General features: G+C 32.8%; 7 protein-coding genes across 7 annotated transcripts; 2 read left to right on the forward strand and 5 right to left on the reverse strand.

Annotated features, from left to right (window-relative positions):
• Positions 1–633: 633 nt before the first annotated feature.
• On the forward strand, positions 634–3,500 carry MONOS_5539 (putative Chromatin associated protein KTI12; the record flags this gene model as incomplete). The annotated part of the gene is made up of 5 exons (XM_067875696.1): positions 634–673; positions 741–1,304; positions 1,377–2,182; positions 2,528–2,690; positions 2,818–3,500. The coding sequence occupies 5 exons, from the start codon at positions 634–636 to the stop codon at positions 3,498–3,500; spliced, it is 2,256 nt and encodes a 751-aa protein (XP_067730004.1).
• Positions 3,501–8,710: 5,210 nt separating this feature from the next.
• Positions 8,711–9,081, reverse strand: MONOS_17397 (uncharacterized protein; the record flags this gene model as incomplete). The annotated part of the gene is made up of 2 exons (XM_067870313.1): positions 8,711–9,016; positions 9,073–9,081. The coding sequence occupies 2 exons, from the start codon at positions 9,079–9,081 to the stop codon at positions 8,711–8,713; spliced, it is 315 nt and encodes a 104-aa protein (XP_067730005.1).
• A 5,943-nt stretch (positions 9,082–15,024) lies between these two features.
• MONOS_5540 (uncharacterized protein) lies at positions 15,025–15,684 on the reverse strand (the record flags this gene model as incomplete). Its single annotated transcript, XM_067875698.1, has 1 exon — positions 15,025–15,684. The coding sequence occupies one exon, from the start codon at positions 15,682–15,684 to the stop codon at positions 15,025–15,027; it is 660 nt and encodes a 219-aa protein (XP_067730006.1).
• A 268-nt stretch (positions 15,685–15,952) lies between these two features.
• On the reverse strand, positions 15,953–16,393 carry MONOS_5541 (uncharacterized protein; the record flags this gene model as incomplete). Its single annotated transcript, XM_067875699.1, has 1 exon — positions 15,953–16,393. The coding sequence occupies one exon, from the start codon at positions 16,391–16,393 to the stop codon at positions 15,953–15,955; it is 441 nt and encodes a 146-aa protein (XP_067730007.1).
• A 1,318-nt stretch (positions 16,394–17,711) lies between these two features.
• On the reverse strand, positions 17,712–17,921 carry MONOS_5542 (uncharacterized protein; the record flags this gene model as incomplete). The annotated part of the gene is made up of 1 exon (XM_067875700.1): positions 17,712–17,921. One exon carries the CDS (start codon positions 17,919–17,921, stop codon positions 17,712–17,714), a length of 210 nt encoding a protein of 69 aa, XP_067730008.1.
• Positions 17,922–19,118: 1,197 nt separating this feature from the next.
• Positions 19,119–19,582, reverse strand: MONOS_5543 (uncharacterized protein; the record flags this gene model as incomplete). Its single annotated transcript, XM_067875701.1, has 2 exons — positions 19,119–19,482; positions 19,569–19,582. 2 exons carry the CDS (start codon positions 19,580–19,582, stop codon positions 19,119–19,121), a joined length of 378 nt encoding a protein of 125 aa, XP_067730009.1.
• Positions 19,583–19,781: 199 nt separating this feature from the next.
• MONOS_5544 (uncharacterized protein) lies at positions 19,782–20,183 on the forward strand (the record flags this gene model as incomplete). The annotated part of the gene is made up of 2 exons (XM_067875702.1): positions 19,782–19,881; positions 19,936–20,183. The coding sequence occupies 2 exons, from the start codon at positions 19,782–19,784 to the stop codon at positions 20,181–20,183; spliced, it is 348 nt and encodes a 115-aa protein (XP_067730010.1).
• Between the last annotated feature and the right edge of the window lie 5,197 nt (positions 20,184–25,380).

Below are 25,380 nucleotides of genomic sequence, written 5' to 3' on the forward strand. Positions count from 1 at the left end.
ATGATTTCAAAAATAATCACACATTTTCAATCACAATCAGATCAAGTTACAAAAAGTTGTGCAAAATCCAATGACATTATTTTCCTTTTTTATTATAACTATTTTCTTTTTTCTTTCTTTTTTTAATCACTTCCATCTTTTTGTATTTATTATTGGTTTTTATTTTATTTTATTTTATTTTATTTTATTTTATTTTATTTTATTTTATTTTATTTTATTTAATTTTATTTAATTTTATTTTATTTTTATTTTTATTTTTTTTTCCTTCATTTATTTATTTCAATTCCCACATTCCTATATCTGTCTTTCTTTCTTCCTTTCTCTTCTTCAATGGTTATAAAAAATTGTGTATTATGAACATTTCTTTCAATAGCGAAAATTTTAATTGCTCTATCTCACTGTTTGTTGCTATCAGTCTTTCCGAAATTTTCTTGCATCCAGATTTGCCCTTTTCAACCTTCTTTTATCAAACAAGATCAATGAAAATATAAAACAATGAATGATTTTGAAATGTCTTTCACCCCCATAATAAAATACTACGTTAAACAAAGTCATTAGTTTTTCGATAGATTTCAATTTCTAAGAAAAATTAAACGAAGAGTTCGCTTTCATCTTAGTTTATATTATTGAAATATGATCAATGATGAGACAAAATGTGTTGAAGAGTTTGAAGGTGTGAGCTATTTTGAATACGTTTTCTTGCTTATTTCGAGAGCTTTCCACCATTTTTATACTCTAAGATATGTGCAGACAATTATTAGATTCAGAAAAAGACGATCAGCTTATAATTATTAACAAACTGAATACGTTTGTTAAGAACATGGGAAAAAAGGAGCTATCTGCTGTTTTTTCAACAAAAACTTTTGACACAGTTGGTGAAATTGTAAGTGAGGAATCTCTGCAAAAACAAGGAAGGCAGCACGACTTAGAGGATGCTTTGCTTATTATTATCCCATTCTTAAAACAAATAGGATTTCAAAGCATCATTTGCGATTTATTCAAAAATCCACATCCTTTTGAGTCTTCAACTCTACAACCTTTTATTAGTTGGTATATATTATGTACAGATTCAAATTTAAAGATGTGTGCAGACAATGAAAAAAAAGCAATTTTAAAAGCAAAATTATTACAGCTTTCCATTGTTTATCACGTTCTACATTCTGAAATGACCATATTTTCAACGGATATGGCAAACATTACTGTCCCTACTCTTTTGGAAGAGATTGTAACGCATGTGAAATCGAATGGTCAAAGCCATCAAGTGGAAGAAGCTCTGATGGCTCTCAGTCAAATTTTTGTGCGATGTATGTTCTTTTTTGTGAATTTTTGCGCTTTAAACGCATGCGGCTAAATTTTCTCGTATACTTCGCTATCAGATAACGTAGAATTTTTGAAGGAAATGAATCTGCTATCAATTATTGTGAAAAGATTAGAATGCAACTCATCAAATCACAATCTTTCAACAGCGTCAACATGCATTGCGTGGAAAATTATGTGGAGCGCTCGTTGGATCTCGAAAAAACAATCATATGAATACTTCAGAAACCATTTCCTGGATTCAGTTAATGAAATCTTGCCTGCCCTTAGTTCATTTTCTATTGATGATTCTTTGGGCAGCTTATCAGATGTTGATAAGTACTTGTTAAGAAATTCGAAGAAAGGAGATGAATGCTTCCAAAAGAAAAGGGAAGATGAAAAAGGCACAGAAAGTGTTGAGTGCAATTGGCGATTGAATGAATGGGCACGAAAACAACTTCTTTTTCTTTTTAGCGATTTTATTTATGAAGGAAAAGAGGAAAAATTTATCAGTCGAGTTTGCCAAGATCGTTTCCTCCTCATGCAAATGGATAGGATCACCCTCGAAATGCGGAATGAAACAATCCCGTCACGATTTCGCATCGCTAACATTCAGCGCTTGCTATTTTCATATGGAACATTGAAAGATGTGGAGCTTCTGTTTGCAGGAGGACACGTTTCTCTAATTGTGAAGCAACTGTGCATGATTGATTCTGCGGAGAACATAACGTGGGAAAGAACTGGAGCCATTGAAGATTTAATACAACATTTCTGCTCCATGAGTGTTCGATCCATTCAGAATTCGGTGATGGATGACATTGAGACGTTTCTTACAATTAGAAAAAAGCTTATGGAAATTTGTGAGGAGGAGGGACTGTTGGATGTGGTATGGGCAACTATACACAGATTAAATGATTGCTTTTCACAACTTACAGAAAATCTGTGATTGATGTTTTCAACAGTTGATATAATAAAAAGAACAAATTTTGATGCATTTTCTCAATTATTCATGAAAGTCTACATTTCAACAAAAGTTTGATAATTTTTCTCACATTTATCAAAAGAGAAACAAGAATATCTAAATTTATTTGAAAAACAAAACCCCATTCCTTAATTGATTTTTATAGCTGTCAAAAATATTTTGAAAAACGAAAACAATTCTCTTTCATAGAAGTCTTATTTTAGACAAGATCACAATAATATTAAATAATCTTTTTCTCTTTCCGTCAAGGATTTGAAAAGAAATATGCATCTTATCTTAAATTGTGGGCCACCGGCATCTGGGAAAACATCAGTTGCTACGGCTTTGTCAGAGCATTTCAATGCAAAACAATATAAAGTTACTGTTGTGAACGAAGAAACGCTCGGACTTGACAAAACAGAATCGTACAAAGGTAGGCTAAATTAAAACTTAATATTTTTCAAATGCTTAATAATGATTAATTCAGTGTGTATTCTTATTTATTTTAAATCTCGTTTTTTATCAACCATTTTCTATTTCCTTCAAAGATAATTATGGAGAAATGAATTTACGTTCGTCCCTAAAAACAGCTGTATATCAAGCTCTTTCAACGCCTGGAACAGCCTCACAAGCAGCAACACCTTCTAGCGCTTATTTTGGTTCCGATGCTCCTTCCGAAAAGCCAAATGCTCAGACATCCCCGATTTGCATATGGGATTCATTGAATTACATTCGTGGCTTTCGTTGTGAACTGTTTTGTATTGCAAGACAGTTTTTGACAACATTTTGCTTGGTGTATTGCACAGTCCCAATGGTAGAAGCATACAAATGGAACATCTCAGAGGAGCGTGAACAAGCAAATATTCACCCGAAATGTTTATTAACCTCACTTTTCGGTTTGAGGTTTCAAAAGAAGATAATCATTGGGAGCGACCATTCTTCAAAGTTCAGCCAGCTCCTCAGGATGTGTACGACGAATACCAACTGCTTCGGAGCACTTGCAGGAGATACCAAAAATCAAGAAAGAAAAGGCTCACACACGCGAACAAGTGTAAAGAATGAAAAAACGAAAGTTGAAGAGATATGGCAAAATTTGAAAATGAAAAGCAAAATTATGAAAATCAAGAAGGAGACAAATTGCATGTTCATGGAAAGAGCGGAAAAGAGGAATTTATTGATGAAAAGGAAGAAGAAGATTTTGATTATCAAGTTGATGAAGTTCATTCGATTGAAAGTTATTTGATAAGCCCGATATTTCTGATGTTTTTAATGAAGAAACTATTTCTTTGGTATAAATCGGAATAATATGCAATTTGGCTTATCATTTTGAGAAGATTCGATTTACGTTGTTTTACTGCTTCTTCCTCCCAGCAAAAGAAGAGGAAAAGAGCAAAATGCAGTCGCTTTCCCAATTTTTGTGAGCGAAAAGACAGAAAAAATGTAGAAGTTATTGTCATTTTTAGGATTATCAGTTTAATTATAGTTGTGACTTTTATTATTCTTGTTCTTGTTCTTCTCCATCCTCTTCTGAAATTCTGATTCCGTTGCAGTCAGAGGAAATTCATTGGGATTGGAGAAAGAAGAAGAAGAAGAAGAAAAAGAAAAAAAAATGAGAAGAAGAAGAAGAAGAAGAAGAAGAAGAAGAAGAAGAAGAAGAAGAAGAAGAAGAAGAAGAAGAAGAAGAAGAAGAAGAAGAAGAAGAAGAGGAAGAAGAAGAAGAGGAAGAAGAAGAAGAGGAGGAGGAAGAAGAAGATGAAGATGAAGAGGAAGAAGAAGAAGAAGAAGAAGAAGAAGAAGGAGAAGGAGAAGGAGATAAGATGAATGAAAATGAACAAGAGTAAAGGAAAGACGTTAAATCAAATTGAAGGAATTATTTTTCATTATTTTTTTTTTTTAAGGAGGAAAAAAATAAATAAAAAATTTTCAGATGACTGTTTTCTTTCTCTTTTATGTGATGCAATAAAGAAAATTAAAGATTCAGAATTACAAAATTCAAGTTGTTTCGTTTTATCAAATATTCACAAAGAAATCAGTTAATATTTTTGATAGTTTAATATAATATTTTCCGTTAAGAAAATTTATAATTTCTAGAAAGCTTGCAATTGAATCTTCAAATCCCTCTTTTTCCATCTTTTCAAATATCTCCATTTTTGATACCTTTCTAACCGCTTCTTCAATTTTGTGATACTTCTTTTCTTTCAATCTTTCTGAAATATTCGAAAAGAAATACAGATATTCATATTCAATTCCATCTTGAAAAGTTGATTGTTTCATTTCCTCCAAAACAGCATCAACAGCTCCACCTTTCAGCAAGCCAACCATTTTCACGCATTCACTTTCCGCCGCTTTTCTTAATGTAAAAATGCATTCCTGGCAAACTTCCAGATAATTGTCCCTTGATGCTCGAAAAATATCAGCAAGTCTGCAGATGAATCCAGCAAATTTTTCGTTCCGAAATCTGCACGAGTAAAATAAATAATTAAGTGTTTTGAACCATTTCAATAAAATAAGTGCGTCTTTCGTTTCTTTTCCTCCTTTCCACCCTTCTTTTCTCTTCCAATCAACACATTTCGAGAGTTCTTCCAGTTCTCTTCTTGCTTCTCTCGCAAAATGTAGTTTATTCACAATAGCAATATCCAAATTCTTATCGAAAAATAATCTTTTGACAAAAAACTCCCAAGCTGATTGATAGGCAAGTTGCGTCAGATTGTGATGTTCTTGATGATATTTCAAAACCTCCATCATTTCATGAAAGAAAAGTTCTCTTTCAATTCTCTATTCAAAAATTTTCAAAAATTTTAATTTATGAAACAAAAACTATTCAATAAACAAACAAGCTAAAATGCGCATACCACCCCGCTCCAAATGTCGCTCAAAGTCAGCAAAACCATTTCCACTTCCTCTTGAGCTTCCTCGTTTCCCTCTTTCTTCAAAGCAACTTTCAGAAGACAAGGAACACAAATTGAAAGCAAATCAGATGAGAAGAAGCTACTTAGCAAAAGATAGCATTTGCAAAGATCAGCGAGAAGCTTTTCATTCTTTTCTTCCTTCTTCTTCTCATTTTCATCAGCAATCATCTTCTCAAATTTTCTGTTTAATGAAGATTTCACAAAGCTATAAATATATATGTTTTTCAATATTTTGATATGTCCAATGCACTTCAGCAGCAAAATTGAATTATTCATCGACATTTTCTTTTCTTCAATCAATTTGTTCATTTTATCAAACAGTTCGGTTGTGAAAACAGTTTTGAATTCTTTTTCATTCATTTCAACTATCATTGCATTCATTACTTCAATATTCAGTTTTTGTTTTGTTTCATCATACTGCTCAAACTCGGAAAACAATTCTTCAAAAATCATTGATAAATAAAGGAATCGAGCTTTTAAGGAAACAATCAAATTAGACAAACCAGAAACTTTTTCTTCCAAAGACATATCTCGCTTCCTGCAAACAGATTTATAACCACAAGAAGCTTTCATCCGATTTGTTGTTGATATTACTCTATTTGTTCAAAAATTGTTCTTTGCTTGAAGAAATAAAAGATAAACATACACACATTTGATTTTCTTATACAGAAAAAAAGATTACAACAAACTCAAATAGTTTTTGCTTCGGAAAAACAGGAGTGCAAAAGAATGGGTAATGAAAATCCAACTGTCGATTGTATTAGCACAGAATGAAATCTTTCTGTTTGTTTTTGATCCAACCAATAGATAATCTGAAGAATTCAGTTTTTTTTTTTTTTTTTCTTTTTCTTTTTTTTTTTTAAATCTTTATTTTAGACCTATGCGACAAGTGACAGTAAGAGTGGACTCAACTGACACCCTGGAATTGACATATATAATCATTTTTCCAACATATTAAATGATTAATACTAAAAATATTCTAATTTTTTTTGAGAAAAATAGCTGTTTACAAATTAAGCCTGGGTTACGGATCGAAAAATCGATGCTTACGTCAGTCAGCAGAATTTTTTCGCGTCAGAATGTTTTTTTTTTTTTTTTTTTAAATCTTTATTCAAAAAGGCTTTCAAACATGGATATCTTTTCATTGAATTTGTTCAGCTATTTTTTTCTATGATGAATGACTTTGTTATTGGTTCAGTTTCAAAAAAATGAACCATTATTCTTATTATATTTATTCTGAGAAATGTTTTTTTCTTTTCAACTATAAGCTTTCAATAAAGGAAAGTTTTTAGGTTTGCATTATTAAAAACTTGCCTATTGATAGGTTTTATGTTTTTTCAGGATAGGAGATGAAAATGAATGAAAGTTTGATATCTCGTTATGCAGGCCGACCATGGAGTTGGGAAAGCGAATTCATATGGAAAGTGCCCAGGGTGAAGGGATTGGGAAGGGAATTGGAGATGATATTTTCGGACGAAAAACAATGATATTTTTCAATGAGAAAGATGAAATTTGAGCAGAATGCATAAATCTCACATTTTTCAGAAGAGCAAGATATCGATGCACTTGATGGAGAAATGACATATGGAAAGGATGGTTGGGGAATCAGATGATGAAACACATGAAAAAGGAAGGAATAATGAAATTGATAAAGAAAACAGGTTCCAACGGAATAAAATATAGACATTGGCTTAAAAATATGTTAAGAAGGTTTGTTGTTGTTATTTATTTTGAAGTAATTATTATTTTGTTTTTAGAATGCTGAAAGAGCGAAGGATAAGATGATTTTGAAGAAGAAAAAGAAGAAAAGCAGGGAAGGAAAAATACAGACAGACAGATGAAATTCAAGATATTTCGAAGATGCCTGGCGTTAGGCTTTGACAAAGAATTATTTTTGAGGAAAGATGATTTGAGTGAAAGAAGAAAAGCGAAAAAGGAAGAGATGGAATGAAAAAGGAATTGCTCAATATTTCCTATTTTTAGATGAAAAGAGAGATAGAGATTGAGCTGAAAGTGAAAAAGGATTCAGATGTTTCTCCTCTGCAGAAGAAGGCAAAATTCAGAAGAAGAGAATTTCAATGAATTTCTCCGTTGATATTTATTGAATCTCATCTCTCATTTTTCAACAATTAATCATCTCATTCAATTCGTTCATCATTATATTCTTCTTCTTCTTCTTCTTCTTCTTCAAATATATCAACAACATTTCACACAGCTTCTTCTTCATTATCATCATTCACATCATCTGATTGGATTTCTTCATGATTTGTTTCATCTTCAGAGATAAAAAGAGAAAGAAAAAAAAAAACTGATCAATTATACAACCAAAGGAAATATTCAAAAATTAATGAGAAGAAGAATGAAAGAAGAGGCGAAAGAGAAAGAGAATGAGAATGAAGAGACAATTTTGAAGGGGATTCAGAAAGGAAATAGAATTGAGAAAATGGAAGAGATTTTTTGAATGAAAGGAAGAAAATATTTGAATATGAAGTTTGACTTGGAAGTCGAATTTGAGTAAAAATTAAAGAAAACAAGAGAGATAATAAGAAAGTGAGATTATTAATTTGTTCAAAAGAGAGATAAAAAAACTGCAAATAAAAGAATAATTATTAATATTTATTCTTTTGAAGTTGATTTTTTTCATTTCTTCCTAATCAAGTCTTGTCAATACAACATTACAAGTTTTGAAATGGAAATCTTTGATGTTTTGAAAGATTTTCAATATGAAAAAACAATAATGTTCTTTTTATTATTATTTTTTTTTATAAAAAAATGAGATGAAAATTTGTTATGAGACATTAACAAGGAATTAAAGATAACTGTCAAATAAAACATCAATTGTTTTGAAAAGCACAATGGAACAATTGTTATTCTGTTTCGAATAAAATATTAAAAAAGATCTTGAAAATTTTGTGTTTATTCAACAATGGGAATGCTTATTATATCTTCTCTTGTTGTCACAAAATTTCCTTTTTATTAAACTGTTCTTTTTGCAGGTTCATTCACTTCAAGATTACTAAACTTCTGCCCTTGTATCATTTGATTTCATCTCTATTAACCTTGGTCTGTTTTGTAATAGACTATAATCCAAATTTGAACCTTCTCTCAATTTCTTTTTATCTGTTTTTTCCCCTCCTCCTTTTATCTCTATGGAATCGTGTTCATCTGAGCAAATCATTTCTTCGAAATAAATTTCTCACATTCTTCGTTCTTCTCCTTTAAACCTTATTGGTTCACGTTCAATGTAACATACAGATCTTAACTTGTCAGTTCATCTTTTTCAGTCAAAACAAAGCAGTTTGCAAGGCAATCCAAGATGATTAATTTCATTTTACAAACCTCACAACACCAGCAATAAGATGTTCTTAAAATTGCATTTGATTTTGGCAACTTTCTTTTTTTTATCAAATTCAATGTTTAGCTCCCAAAATCAACATTGATAACTTCTTATGAAACATATACAAGGCTCTGGTTTGTAAAATGGCTGTCCTATCCAATGTTTGTGCACTGCCTAAGCCCAATTCTTTTCTGCTCTTGAAATTTCTCATTGAAAGCCATCAGATGGAGAAGAACTGTGCACTTCAGGTTCCACAGAATGCTGTTTGTCTGCATCGGCTTCAGTATCAGCCTCATCCTTTGCAACTGCTTTCACAAACCTCTGACGAATCATTCCAAGCGCCTCCACAACCAGCGGTGATATCGCTTCAACCTGCTTTCCCTGATTCTCTTTGATTCTCTCCACAAACTCTCTGTACGCTGTAGGATAGTCGCCTTTCACTCCATTTCCTCCTTTTTCCTCGATTTCTTCTCGCTCTTTTCCTCCCTTTTCTCCTTCCTCTCCCTCTTCGCGCTCCTCCAGCGCATCCAGCGCAATCAAAGCAGTGAAATTTTATTGCGTAATCCAACATTGGCCATGTCCCATTATTCGCAATTTATGCAATTTATTCTGCACTTCACAATGTAAGCACTTCGCATTTCGCTTCTTTGAGTTGTTTTTTCGACTTGGAGTGTTGACTTGAGAGATAGCAAGGCTTGCAGAAAAATCTTCGTTGTAAACGGAGACTGAGAAAATTGATAAGATGATCAACAGGAGTACGTTTATATTTTCCGCAATGAAGATCAAAAAACAACTGACTTTTCCTCCTCCAGTGCTTTTATCAATAAAAGCGAACAAAATTGCAAAACTCAAAATGCTCGCAGAGTAATTGCAAATATTCTTCAAAGATCTTTCTCGATGAATAATATGCTACCTTGTAGTTATAGCTCATCATGTTGCAGACACGTCGGAAGGGCTGATTTCTCGAGTAAACATCAAAGATAACAATGACTGCTCATCTCCTTCTGCCTCTTCTGTATTCTTCTCTTCTCTTCTTTGCATTGAGAATGAAGAAGAAGAGATATATATCGTTTCGGTGAAAGAAGATAAGTATATGAAAAAGATGAAGACATACCTCAAAGATAAAATAACTGTATTGTACCAGAAACAAAAAGCATCAATAAAAACACCTCGTCGCATTTGTCCATATAATCATTGTCAATTAAAAAAATAGTAAAAACATTCGGAACCAAAGGGTCAATCAGTTGCTGCAGTTCATCGTTTTAAAAAGATGAATAACGATAAAAATCAAGTCTATCTGTGGATGAATGAAAAAGTTAGAAGAAAGTTCAGGAAGGAAAAGATGAAGAAGATAGAAATAATGGATTGATAGTGAAATACATAAATGATGATGCTAAGAAGAGAAAAGGAGAAGAGGAGGAGGAAGAAGAAGAAGAAGAAGAAACGATCTATTGAGGATTTGATTGTAACGTGGTAAAAAAGACTGTTTCTCGAAGTTGAAATAAATCGATATATCTTGAATTGAAATTGCAAATTTAATTGTTTTTGAACAATTAGAACTTGACAGATAGGCTATATAAAATAGAATATTTTATCTATTGCAATTTTTGATGCTCTCAACCTTCTTATGATAGATATGAAAAAAATATGAATAATAACTTGAAGAATGAGGATTTGCGCAAACACGAAAAAAATATGCTCCATTATAAAGATAAGTTATTGACACATTTTGATCGATAAGTGTTGATATTTTGTTATTTTCCTTCTTCATCGATTAATTGTACATAAGAAAATCTTCAATGGAGTGCTTTCTTCCTGTTCTAAAAAAAAAACGGAATTATTGTTAACTTGTTTTTTCTTTATTCCTTTCAGCTTAACAAATAATGCGAATATGAAAAAATAAAAGAGAAGATAATCAAAGAAGAAACAAACTTGTTGAATTGCATTTCAACGATCACACGTTCAAGAATATCTTTTTCTCTCATGATAATATTTTCCATCGAAATAACTCTTTAAGAGTTAACAAAGATTTGAGTTGAAGTTATAAGCGCAAGACAAAGCCCAGAACAGACTGTTTGCAGATCTTCATATGAAGAAAAAGCGTAAAAAAAATTTTCTGCATCTTCTTCTACAACTTCTGAAAAGATGTTTTTCAAAACAAATCTGAAACATATTTTAAGTTTTCACATTTTTCAAGATAAACAAATAAGCAATGAACTTTTTTTCGTTAAATATAACTTTTTCCGAATGCATCAGCCCTGAAATATGTCATTTGAAATTAATCAGAATTAAAAAAAGAAGATCAAACGATGAAGATATCAATTAGGCTGTTTTCCGATTCTTCTTTAATTTACATTTGTTCTTCACCCATTGAATACTTTTCTGTGACACTGCCAGTCACTGACTCCATGGGACGTTTTTTGATCAAATTTTTCCACGTTCGTCAGTTCCGTCAGTTCCCCATAATTAAAAAATCGATTAAAAAGTTTTCGAAAACTATGATCAATCGTTTTTTTTGAAAAAATAATTAATTAGAATTAACAAGCATATTGAAAATATTCTATTATTAAAAATACAACAAATATCGCATATAATATTTCTGACGGGATTTTTTCCCCTCGCGTCAGTCAAATTTATCTATTTAACAAGTCAAAGTCAGTCAGTCACCCAGGCTTATTACAAATATTTTAAATCATCTCTTTCTTATTATTAATTTACAAAAAAATCGGATTTTCTAGGAAAACCCTAACTTTTTAACCTTTTCTCTCCCATGGCAAATACAGATATCGCATCAAATACCGGACATCGCACATAATACCGGACAAGATCGATATCTCAATAACCGCAAGAAGAAAAATTCCGACAAATTTCCTCAAAAAATATCTCATCAACACAAACTCATTTGATATACAAGACTTTTTTTATAGCCTCTTTTGTTTTCAGAATTAATTATTTTTGAATTTTCGGAGAAATAGGATTTTGAGTTTTCCCGAAATTTCGATATTAATTTTTTCTGAGCACAAATGAAGCTGTCCTGAAAGTCTTGTGTATCAAATGAGTTTGTATTAATGAGATACATTTTTAGGAAAATGGCCAGAATTATTCCTTTTGCGGTTATTGAGAAATCAATCTTGTCCGGTATTTTGTGTGATGTCCGGTATTTGATGCGATATATGGGTCATTATTTTTGAAATCATATCTTTTTTCGGGGAATTGATTTTTTAAAGATTGTTTGTCATTGGGAAGTGCTTTTGTGTTCAGATGATAAAATTATCACAACTATTTTATTAACAAATGTTATTTCCAAATCAAAAATAAAAATGTCTTCAATAAGCCTTTTAACAATTCAAAGTTCATTGGTTAATATTCAAGAGAAATTTTTGGACCGAAATTTTTGAATGAAAAAATATGCTTTCGAAAATAATCACCCATATGTAAAATGCGAAAACAACTAGTCATATAACACTAAAAAATCTTCAATTCAGAGCTTGTTTGAGAAAAGAAATAACATGAATTTAAATATAATGGGCGTGATCAAAATAGTTGTCGATTGATTTCACTTTAACTCAAGTGACAAATTTTACCACCTAGTGACACATGTGACCGACTTGTTCACAATTGTCTTTTGATCACAAATAATTTTTTAGGAAATCCAATTTTATTTTCCTCATTTTTTCTAAATTTGGGGCAAAATATTTAACTTCAGGCATTTTCATTGGAAAATTTTACATTTTTGATCAACATTTTGTGAATAGAAATTATAAACAAAATGTGTTCGTTTTTATTCAAACGGATGAGGTCACAAAATATAATGTTATAATGTCAATTGCGTTAGTATACAAATCAGAAAATCGAATTTTCTTTGAAATCTGAGTTCGTTTTGTGAAGTTCTGAGTTGAATAAAAATGAAATGCTTCGTGTAAATAAGCTTGAAATCTTGTATTTGGGCGATTATTTTTGAAATCATATTTTTTCATTCAAAAATTTCCCTAAAATATAAATTTGTGATCACTGAAAAGTGAAAAGACTGATAAAAGACATCTTCATCTTTATTTCTGGATTTTCATTAGTTTTTTAAGCAGTTGTGATGAGTTTAACGTTTGAATACAGAATCTCTTACGAACAACAAACAAACTTTAATAAAACAACATCCCGAAAAAAGTTATGATTTCAAAAATAATGACCCATTTTCCCCCATTTTTTGGAATAATGTTCATCATTAATGATAAAGTTGTTTTGAAAAAGAAAAGATCATATTTGGAATTTAAATAATATAGAATAAAGATATGAGAACAAAGTCAATTATGGTTTTGTGACAAGATCAGTGAAACTTGGAATAAAATAAGCCACTGGAAGTCACTGCTTTCGCTGACTTGACATATTGTCACTGATTTGAAGTTGGTGGAAAAATATGCAGATCAACCAAATGACTGATTTATCTCCAGAATTATCAATAATTTCATTTCGTTGTGTAAATAATCCATTATTTTTTTTTCAATTTTAATCATCCGTTTATTTCAAATGAAAAAAAGAAATACACTTTAAAAAAGCAATCTCAGATTAATAATTAAAAGACCGCATCATTTGATGTTTGAAGGAAATTTCTTCGGTTTGTTCTTATCAAATTTTAAATTATTTTTGTTTATTTTATTCATTATGTCACCAAAGAAAATCATTTATTGAAACCTCGAGATTTTTGTATTTAATATTCAAGAATAACATTCCATGCTTTAATCGTATCATTACTGAAGTTCAACGAAGTTGATTGCGCAAATGTCAAGTTTCAAAAGATAAGACCAAAGTTCACAACTTGTTTTGTGAAAAAGTGGTTTTGCATTTCACGCTTGTCGAAGAAAATGCAACGGATTTGTCGAATTCATTTCATTAATTGAACAGGAATTGCAGAATTTCTATTGTTCGAATGAAGAACATCCACATGATTAAAATACAATGAAACTTTTTTTGTGTTCACCTGAGATGTGCAGTTTTTCATTATTGTGACGACTTGAAGATCCGGGTGTTTTTTTTTTTTTTTTTTTTTTTTTTTTTTTTTTTTTTTTTTTTTTTTTGATATCATAAAAAATAACGAAGTTTAATCATAAAAAATTTTCTTAAAGGGTGAGGTTGAAAAGATTTATTTTATTTGAAATTGCAAGAAAATACAGATCAATGGATGAAATGCGAATAAAAAGTTTTTATTCGAATGATCTGACTTTATTCGAATAAACCCCCTTATAATTGAATGAGAGGCTGTTTATTCAAATAAACTGCTGTTTTCTCGAATCAACCATGAAAGATTCGAATTAAAAACAAAAGGATGATATAATGGAAATATTGCACATGTTTTTGATGTTTTTCTTGTGTTATTCTCTGTTCATAAATTATTAAAAATATATGATCAAACATTTTTTTCATTAAAAATCAAAGAAAAACTTTTTTATGAAGATTTACAATGAAATTTTTCATGATTCATAAATAAACTTGTATTATTTTTCACATGTTTAAGAGGTTTTTTGTGGAATTATCATTTTTGACAACTTTGATCATAACGTAAGTTGGAAATATTTCAAGAAAATGTAGATTTCTTCTTCTTCATGCATTGGAACGATAATTTCAAATAGAAAATGGAATGCACCAAAATGACTGATAATGTATATTTATATAACCTTCTTTATTTTGCACTCATCTTGTTTCACAATCTTTATTTTTTGATACTGATTTTTAGAAATTATTATCCTTTATTTTTCGATTATGATAGTTATTTAACAAAAAAGCCGTTTGCATTTTTGCATGCTCGTCCAATTGCTGGCTGGTGAGCAATGATATTTCTTTTTTGTTTTCAACGTTTGCATGAAAAAAAAATCAAAAAGAATTTATAAAAATTACACATTCCTTAAACATTTTTGCAATTCAACGAAAATAATCGTTTGAAAACTTCTTTCGTGAAAATATGAACATGTTTATTGTTTATTTGCTTTGATTCATTTTTTTTACATTGCGAAAATATCCTTCATATTCTTTCACCATTGCTTTTGATTTTTGCAGACTTAGAATCACATTTTATTTTTCTGTCGACTTTATATTCCGATACACCCAGCCACTCATTCTCGTTCCAGTGAAATTCATCCACCGGATCAGTGCAGAGAAGTAATATTTTTCCTATTATTAGCTGCTCAAATAATTATTCACAGAACCGCCATTTTCTGCACTGCTCGACACACACCCCTCCACATTTGTCTTGTTCACAACAACTTCCACCCCACCTTCTTCCCTGCTTTTAACAACTGACGACTTGTTCGCTGTTTGCAAAATACCTACCTATGCCGATCTGAAGATGGTTATTGATGAAGGGTGATTGGGAGAGCTGTTAGTACTGCTTGCTGCTTCGACAATGGAGCATTTGGACAGGCTGCATGACGAAATTCGATGGAATCGAATGTGCTCGAAGATCCCTCATACAGCAGTAACATCGACCACATGAGATCGGTATTTGTTAACTCAAACAGCGTTCAGATTAAATTTCACCATTCCACAACAGCAAAGAAATAAGCACCCAGCTCGGCGACATTTGTGTGTGGCTCAAAAGCAAACTTGTCCAGAACCAATGAACTCTGATTGCTGAGAATGATTGCGCTAACTTCGTAAATGTACCCATCTGATAATTGGATGGAGATCCCTGAAAGAAGGAAGCTCCAACTGCTCAGAAGGAATGGATCGGATCCCTGGCTGTCTTCCTGGAACAGCATCACTGACTGCGCTGCTTCCTCGCTGGGCAACGACTGGCAGGTGAAGTTCGACAAGTCTGCCGGAAAGATGAAGTGTGCTGGGTAGCTAATGCAGATCGTTTTGTGTTCACCCGATGCATCCATGCGCTCAAAGCCAGTCACAAAGGATCTGCAGGAATCGATCGGTGATCCGCACCGAGCAATGTCAAATCCGTAATCAGACAGGTGGATCTCGCTGGATGTGAATGGAACAAAAAAGCGCAACAGATCAGTATCGATTAATGTTTGGTCACTCATCACAAACGCATTCGGATCGTAGACAAACAATTCATTCTGAAAGTGGAAAGAGGATGGTGTTGCACTCGTACTGATGTTGAAGCAGTCCTCATATATGAATATGCCTTTTGCAGCATCGTTATTCGCAAAGGTAACTGACTCAAAAAGGAATGGCTGCATAGCTGGATCTGCTTCTGTGCTCTTCACATACTGAGCATTTCTTCTGTCTGTTTTCTCGTTTCACTATCCATTGTTGAACTCGCACCCAGCAGCCTTAGATGGCGGTTGCTCGAAGGAATCACTTTTATCATCCCACTTTCATCGCATCACAAGGCATGGCTTTCTTGAAATACGCTTGTGTTCATCTCCACAGATCTTCAGATGCGCAGGAGAGATAATGAGGGAGCAAAAGCATTGATATGCACTCTTCCGTCTGTACGCTACCCACTCAGACAAGAACAAGAATACCTTCAATCTGAGGAGTGCCAGCTGGAGCAAACGAGCAGTTGCCGAACAGAAGCTGGCCTTGAGGCGTGGAGGAGGAGATGAGCTCGGAGTGGCGAAGAAAGGCTCCTCCAGCAACAGAAAAATCGAGGCGGTTAAAACTCAGCCTGCCTGTGCTGAGAACAACACAACTGCGGGTGCTGTCCAGAATGGCTGATGCAAATGTCATTGTTGCCTTTTCAGTACTGCTGCTGGAGGCGACTGTGCAGGATATCAGGACAAACTCGTTTTGAATGAGTGCATAAACCCTGATGGAATGCGTATAGTTGCTTGAGCCTGGATTGATGTTCAGCATGCCTCTCCAGAACGATGCACAAAGATATGTGCCAGAACGGCACATCAGGATATCTAAGCCGTTTGGAGAGATGCAGGAGCTGGAGAACATGTCATTTCACATTCCATTTATAGCTGAATAGCATTAGAAAAAATGAGAAAAATCTCATTTGGTTGCATTTATCAGAGTTTTCCCAGCTATTCTTCAGAATTCAACACCTCCGTTTTAATGACACTAACCAAATGTTCATTTTTTTTTTAAAATAATAATTTTTCACTCAAAAAATTCTTTTAAACTTATGTTCACAAACGTGCATTTGAACACATATTAAAGCCAGTTATTCGTCATATGTTTCGTTCTATCAATAGGGAATATTTCTTTTTGGAAAACTATTCTTTAATTTTTTTACTATTTTTAAAAGGAGCTAACATATTTTTCTTTTCCGATTTTTCTAATTTTTTTAAAGTGAATACGCAAAATGAAATGTCAAATGAATCAAAATTGTAATAATAATATTCAATTCTCATTTTAGAACATCTTTGAAATATCAAAATGTTTTGTATTTTTTTGCTTTTTGATCGAAAAATCCCATAATAATATATAACTCAAATAAAGGGCTCAGTTCTCAAATAAACATGGTTTATTCGAATAAACAGCCTGTATTTGAAATAAAGGCTATTTATTCGAATAAACTATCTTTATTCAAATAAAAATGTCTTATTCGAATTTCATCCAATATATTATTATTATTAATTATTTGTTGATTTTAATTTGTTTCCAATTGTTTTTATTTCTTATTTTGAAAAAAACATAAAAAATTATCTGAAAATATCGATAATTCAATAATAGAATAAAACAAAAGTTCACTGGTTTGGAAAACATAAAAACAATAATAACAATATTTTATCAATAAATTTTTTATATAAATATAAGTTTTATGATGTTATTGCAAAAAAATTTTTTAATTGATAAAGAAGATCTCAAAACATTTGTTAAATTTTATCAATTCACATTAACACTTACGCAAAAATATAATAGTAACATAAGACACTCATCAAGTGATCAACTGTTTGTTGATAAATTTGTTTGAAAACAAATAATCTTAGAAATATTTAATTGTTATCAAAATATCAAACAAAGTTTAAGATAAATAAAGAAAATATAAGAAAATGTGAAGAAATTCGTTAATTTTTGCATTTTATTTTTTTATTAGCTTTTATCGCACGAAAATCATTATTTGATACCTCCCTTTGCTTATTTTCTGATTCTCTCTATCTCCTTCTTATTAATTATCCATCCATCCAGATATCTGCCTCCTCAAATGATCTGTTTTTGTCTTCCTGTTCGTTTTGAGAACAGATATGTTATTAACCAGTTCCACATGTGAGGATATGAATAACAAAATAGTGAATGAATCTCAAGCGCAGAATCACAATCCCGGTTTCATTGTCGTTCCCCTTTCTCCATATCGCTTCTGCGTCCCCTTTCGTGGAACTCGCATCTCTCCATTCACTTTCTCTTTGCTTGTTGGACCTGCCTCTCGTGTTGCCATCAGCCCATCTGTTCTAGCTGACTCCGATGATTCTGGGCTGCCTGCTCCAGGATCCAGAAAAGTCTTCGCTTTGGACTCTGCCTGCATCACCTTTCACCGCGCTCACCAGATATTCGTTAACCTACACAATGGCTTCTCTTTCCATCAGTGTGGCTCCCCGCCTTCCTCCGCGCTTCTCTCTCCATAGTCGTCCACCACATCTCCCCTTCCATCGACAACATCCTCTGGATCTGATGCTCCTCCTTCTTCGACGCCCTGACCTCCCTTGCAAACATCCGATCCGAGTTCGAACAGTAGAGTCTTATTCTTGTTCTTTTAAACATTATCAGTTGGCTACAGATGCATTTCTCAATGGCTGTATCATCCTTAAAGTTATTCCTCCCTTTATTTCTCCCCTTGCATTCTCCCTCTTTTCTCTTTCTTTCCATCCATTCCTTTTTCCTTCTCTTCTTTTCTCTCATCCTCCTTGTCCAGATCTCATCCTCTCTGACTTCCAGTCCTTTTATTCCTTTCTCAGCTAACCTCAGCTCCTGAGGATATTTCTGTTTGCAATCCAAAATCCCCACTTCTTCATTTTACACAAGCTTCTCAATGCACCGTCCATCAACAGACAGTAGCAATACGTTGTCTTCCATTGTGCTTCTCCGCCAGTATTTCTCAGCACATCCGACCCAGTGGTGGAGAAGAGAAGGAAGTGTGAAATGGAGCGAGCACTGTATTTCTTGAAGAACAAAAGAAGAAGAGGAAGACGAAGAAACAGACGTTATAGAAAGTGCAACTACGAATGAATGTGGAGAAGGTTTCTAAATAGTCAGTCGAATTTATGTTGAAAAAGATGGAAATTATTTTCCATCTGGTTTCGAAGAGGCTTTTAGATGAGAAGTCATGATACCATTCGGCTGATTTTCTGCATCAACTTCGTTTTCCTCGTGTGATGTTTCAGGAGAACTGTGAGTTGTTGCATTTTTGGCTTCATTTTCGTTTTTATTTTTATTTTCATTTCATTTCTCAGATTTCTATTTTGAAGAAATAGAATGGGAGAGCAGGATTGATGAAAATGGAGATGAGGACAATGAAGATGAAGATGGGGTGGAAAAAGCAGTGGAAGAAGATGGAATCAAAGAAGAAGGTGATCGAGACGAGTTCCTCTTCTGACTTGAAGTTGGCTTCCTTTTCTGTTTTTTAATTTCAGCTGCATTTTGCGTGAGAGTTGAGAATGGATATGTTATAGAGATCGGTTTGAGGGTGTTGCTACTGTGTTTTTTTATTTTATTTTATTTTATTTTATTTTTGATTGTGTGTGAGTGGTTGGCGGCAATGAAGAAATTGTTTGAAAACAGATGCATTTTGAGAGGCTGACGAAGAAGATGAAATAGAAGAAGATGATGATGACGACGACAATGATGAAGCAGTTGGTACAGCTGTTGAGGAAGGAGATAAGGTAGTTGTTGATGAGCTGGGTTTTGAATGAGATGACTTTGAGGAATGAGAATGCGGGTGAGGCTTTGAAGAAGAAGAAGAAGCAGATGTGCTTGGAAATGGCAAATAAGGCTGCGAAACTTCAGCTTCACCACTATTAGCAGAAGAAATTAAAGAAGAAAGAGAAGAAGAAGCTTCTTTAATGTTTTTTGCTGTGTTTGACGATAATCTTGTGAATTACAAAGAAAACTTACAAATAGTGAGTTTTTCTTATAAGGATCAGAAGATGAAAAAGAATAAGTTTTGAAATCAAACATCTTCAAACACATTCATATTTTCACTTCGCTTTGGCTCCGAATGTTTTTGTTTTTTTTTGGAACATAATTTTCATCTTGCTTTTTTTTTATTATTCTTTTGATGTTCTTTTGAAGGAGACAAGTTTTCTGAAATATTATCTTCCCCTTTTTCTTTAGATAGAAATGTAATTTTGTTCTGAATGACATCTGCAAAGCTTCCATATTGAACAGCATGCCAGAAAAAATTATTGATCTTTTCGAATCGACAGCGCCTTCATTATCCAAACAACTGGAGGCGATTCGAAATGCTCATTCATCAACATCTTCCTCTTGTACGCTTTGCTTTTAAAGTTCAATTCACTTCTTTCAATCTTCATCTTTTTCAGATACGAAACAAATACCTCTTTCTTCATCTCAGCCTGCTCCAGTGTCTTCTTCTGCTAGTCTTCGAGCTTTTCACGTTTTTTCTCGAAGTACTCATTCTCATCCTCCAGCTGCTCCTTTGTCTCCTTCTCTGCCTCTTCCTTCTGTATCTTCTCTATCTTCCACTGTGTCGCTTTCTCTTCCTCAATTCTATCGATGCGGCTTGGAATGGCTGACAATTTTGGCTCAGGAAAGCACAGTGACGAAGTAGGAACAGACGCTGTGAGGCAGAAGAAAGCGATGAGGGAAGAGAGGAAGAAGGAACAGGATGCCACATTTGATGGGTGGGAGATGGGGTGCTGGTGGGAAAAGGAGATAAAGAGCACATAGAAAGAGGAGGCGAAAGAGATGATGGTGAAGAAGGCAAAGCATTGACAATCTGATAGTTATCAGATGAAATTGGTGTGGATGGTGAAGAAGAAGATAAGATGATGAGAAGGAAGAGGAGGAAGGAGAAGAAGAGAAGGATGCTGATCTAGTTGATTGGAGCGTTGGCTGAAGAGTCTGATTTGGTCCATTTAACGTTGTGTTAACAGCATTTTGCTGGTTTAAAGGTAAGTTTTTCATTCTTTCTGCTTCTCTTTCTCTTTCTTCTCTCAGCTACCTTTCTTTTATTCGCCTCAATCTTTCATTAAATTTCTGTCTCGCCTTCATTCATTGCTCCTTTCACCACATCCCATCTTTCACTTCCTCCTCAAACAACTTGTCATCTAAGAGCGCAATGTGACAAACAATTATCAGAGTCGGCATCCTTTCGCTAATCAGCGACGAATACAGCGAAAGAATATCTGTATTCTTTTTCTCCTCTTTCCTCCTCTTCATCCCTTCCAATGAAGCATGAATGCTGCTTCGTAGATCCTTTGCGTATTTGTTGAAACATTGTGGAGGGATCAATAAAGAAATCTGAGGGATAGACAAAGCAGAGGATGATGATTGAGAAACAGATGGGGTCAAAGCTTTGATAGCAGTTGTATTCTTTGACATAAATTAATCATCATCTTCTTCATGAAGCAGAACCTTGTTATCTTTGCTGCATTTCTTCCTTCAAGCTGCCTTTTTTTTGTCTTTTCCTTTGGATCACTGAAAAACGTTTTGACGCTCTGTGAATAAGAAGATAATGATGATGAAATCACTGAATATGTGTCACGAGCATGCCTGCCTTTCAACGAAGCTGATTTCGACACTTCAGACTCACTTCCGTTCAAAACACTCTGCTCGCTTTTCCTTCTCTCTTCTTCCTCTTTGTCTTCGACAATAAATTGCCCCTTTCCTCTTATGTTTTTCCTCATTGCATTCTCCCCTGCTGCTTCTGCTTCCTGCTTTTTTACAATTGAACATTAAAACTCTTTCTCTGATACGACTTTTCCTGACAATTGTTATTCTTCGAAACATTGAACTCTGAATGATGTTCTGCTTCCATCAAATGACTCCAAATTGATCATTCTATCAACTTTTCAATTTGAAGTTCCATCTTTCTCTGTTTTTTAATAAACCTTATAATCAATTCTTTTCTCTTTTTCTTTTTATCATTCATTCATTTGTTCATTCTCGTTCATATTCTTCATTTTCTTCATGTTGACCTCTTTTTCTTTTCTTCCCAGCATCTGCCTGAAGAACTCCACATCAAACAAAAGGGCATCCGCATAACAGAAGAACGATGGATGGAAAAGCGGTGTTAACGAAGGAGAAGAACACATCAGAGTGAATGGGTGAGCGCGTGGGTGTGTTACAAAAAGAAGGCGCGCATTTTGATGAGTGAGGGAGCTGAGAAAGAGGCAGCAGAGACAAGGGTGGAGTCGGGAGATGGAAAGCAGAGAGGAAGAAGAGAGAGGATAAGGAATTGTTTGTGTGATTGAACTGAGGCATGGCTCGCTGCTGTCAAAGGAAGTTTTCACAGAGGTAGCTGAAGAAGAAGTCGATAAAGATGTTACTGTTTGGTTTGCAAAAACATAAGCAGAACTTGACGATGATGAAAAGAAAAAAGATGCATTTAAATTCATTTCAAATGTTGTTGTTTGAGCATTTGCTGCTTGAGAAATGTATTGACTTTTGAGGGAATTCAATTGATTCGTGATTGTGGGGACAATCATCACTCCTCTCTCTTCTCTCTCTCTTTTTTTTTCCTCTTTCTTTCTTCACAGTTATTCAAGTCCAAAAAATCGTCTTGAGTGACTGAAACATCATAGCTCAGTTCGTTTTGTCTTCCTTCTCCCTTAATACGCAAAGCAGAAACAGAAGAATGGCACACCAGCGAAGAACAAGGTGATGAATTTTCAGTCAATTCTTGTTCTTCCATTGCATGTTGGTCTTTGCTGTTTTATCTTTGTTCTCTGTCAGCTCTTCAGCTTCTCTCTTTCTGAGATCAGATCCTCCAGCGACTCAAAGTTGATGAACATTTCTCTGCCCCACTTCACTCCACAAACATGATTGAATAAAATATCGATGCTGGAGTGAATTAGATATTCTATGAAGAAATTTGAGATTGTTCTGTTTCAGAAGAAAAAAAGGAAGAAGAAGAGGAAGAGGAAGAGGAAGAAGAATTGGAAGGATAAGAAGAAATCGAAGATGAAACAGAAGAAGGAGAACAAGAAGATGAAAATGCAGAGGAAAAGAGATAAACCTGAGGTATATCATGAGGAGCAAAAGAGTTGGAGTGATGAAGATGGAGATGATGACTTCATTTTCGATGAGAAAGATGAGAAAGATGAGAAAGATGAGAAGAATTGGAAGAAGGAAGGAAGAAATCAGTTGAGGTGTTGTTGGGGTATTTGTTTGAGGAAGAAGGATAGGAATAAATGGAAGAAGAAGAAGTAGAAGCAGAAGAAGAAGATCATAACGAAGATGAAATTCCTGAAATTCCTTGATATTCTCCATGCTTCTTCTGTTTGTTTGCATCATCATTCATTCTGTTTGAAGATAAATTGAAATTCTGCTTGTCTGGAGAAGGAAGAAGATGTGTTTCTTCTCTTTGAAAAGAGCGATGGGGAAAGGAAAAGATATTGGATTTGAGACGATCAGATGAAGAGGAGGAAGAAGATGATGAGGAAGATGATATAGAAGAGGAAGAGGAAGAGGAAGAGGAAGAGGAAGAGGAAGAGGAAGAGGAAGAGGAAGAGGAAGAAGATGATGATGAGTGATGCAATTTTTGAAAAAGGAAATAAAGTTGACTGAGTTTAGGGTTATCATTGAACCAACAAACATTTTGTTGTTATTTTTGAATGCTTCAACAATTGAAACATTTATTTGATAGATATGCCTTGAAAAATATCACTTGGATTGCGTTCAATGAAATAACAATTTGGAATTCGGAGTGATTGAAACTGTTTCCACAATTTTTATTGACATTTTTAAATTTTGTTAAAAGGTATTATTATTACTAATCTGTTCATTTTATAAATAAAAAAGCTATTATAATATGAAAAGTTACTGGTAATGAACAAATGAAAACAATTATCTTTCATATTTTACTGAAAAAAGGAATTAATTGAAAATGAATAAATCGGAACATATCAAGTGAACTTAAAAAAAAGTTTTAATCTTATAAAAAATATTCATTATCAATAGTGATCGTTCATCACTGCTTAGGTGAATAGAAAACTAATAAATAATAACAAAAACATCCTTAGAAATTTAATGAAGCAATGTGAAGGCAGATCGAGTTAATTTTGACATGAAATCACCTGCATATAAAAGAAAAAATACAATTGGTAAAGATAACGTGATGTCATTAAACTTAGACGTTGTGCAAAATAAAATAAGAATAATTCTTATTTTTGAATAATAAAAATAGTATTGTGGGATTGATCAAAAAAGTTTGATTTTTCTATTTTTTTTTTATGATTTATTTTTCAAAATTTAATTAATGAAATAAGAGTATATAATAATTTACGACCTGGCATCAGGTTTTTATTTCGAAATTATCAATTTTTATTAAATTTTTATAAAATTACTCAGACTTATGGGTGATTTTTCAAATAGATATTTCTCAAGGATCAAAAAGAATTTCAAAATTCTGGTCCTTTCAAATGTTTTATTATTAAATATACTTTCTTTTTATAATAATGCTTTAAAGAATAACCAAGCGTTGGGAATGTACCTTAAATACACCTATTCCAAATACCCAACCACGCATGCAGGCAGCTTTATCGGTGGCACTAGCACAACATTCACATTCCAATCACAAATCCCGTTCAGCCATAAAAGATCTTTTCTTTTGAGTGGCTGGAAATGAATAGAACAGTGTTTCCTTGACCGAAGAGCTGAAATGAGAAGAAAAGGATGAATAAAAATTCAAACGAATAGTTGAAAGCTACGAAAGATATATTTCAATGATTGTTTCAATACATGAGGTACTATTTTCTTTTTTTAAAATGCAAAACGTCAATTAAAATAAAAAATTATGTTTTTTTCTTCGTTATGAAATAATAATACTGATGATTGCGCCTTGAAAACAACTTTTTTTTTATGTTTCAATTGCAATGAGAACTGTTTCGATGTAAATTTCCCGTTTTGAAACTTGTCGAAAAAAAATCTCCAATTCATGCTTATTTAAATTTATTTGTGTTCCTATAAATAAAAATACAGAATGCAAGAAAATAAGAATAATTTCAGAATGAATTGTCGAACATATGGGTAATTATTTTTGAAAAGTCGCAAATGTTTAATTTTCGAATAAATTAAAAATTTCATATCTTAATCAAATTTCGCTTCCCGCTAATGGAACTTCACCAAAGTGGAGGATATAACTTGACAATGCCATTCAACACATTCCTGTGAAATTGCATGAGCGGGAATCGAAATTTGATTAAGATATGTAATTTTTAATTTATTTGAAAATTAAACATTTGCGACTTTTCAAAAAGAATTACCCATATGAAATGAAAACCAAAAAACAATTGTATTTTATTGTTAGTCTCAAATAAAAAGAAAAAGAATAAAAGTCAACACTATTTGAATTAAACATTGAATTAAACTTGTGAAATCTGTATTATTGCAAGTAAATTTTTGTGGATAAGAGTCAAAAAAACAATATCAGATAATTTTCCTTTTGTTATAAGAACGGAATGATCAACATAATTTGATCATTTTTGATCTTTTGTGTGATATAATTAAAGTCGAGGTACTTTGCAAAAAAACATAGACAGGTTAATCACAACTTAACGTGACATTCAGAAACTCGTCTTTTTTTTTTTTTTTTTTTTTTTTTTTTTTTTTTTTTTTTTTTTTTTTTTTTTACTTTTTTTTTTTTTTTTTTTTTTTTTTTTTTTTTTTGAATTTTTGTGATAGAATGATTTAATATCAAATAATAAAACATGCTAAAGGTGAATTTTCCATTTTTAAAATATGTTTTTCAATGAAAAAAAATAAAAAATGAAATTTTTATGTGGGTCTGATCAATTTGAACACAA

This window comes from Monocercomonoides exilis (genome assembly GCF_001643675.1).
Source record: "Monocercomonoides exilis strain PA203 chromosome Unknown scaffold15-1837935, whole genome shotgun sequence".
NCBI classification, from domain to species: Eukaryota; Preaxostyla; order Oxymonadida; family Polymastigidae; genus Monocercomonoides; species Monocercomonoides exilis.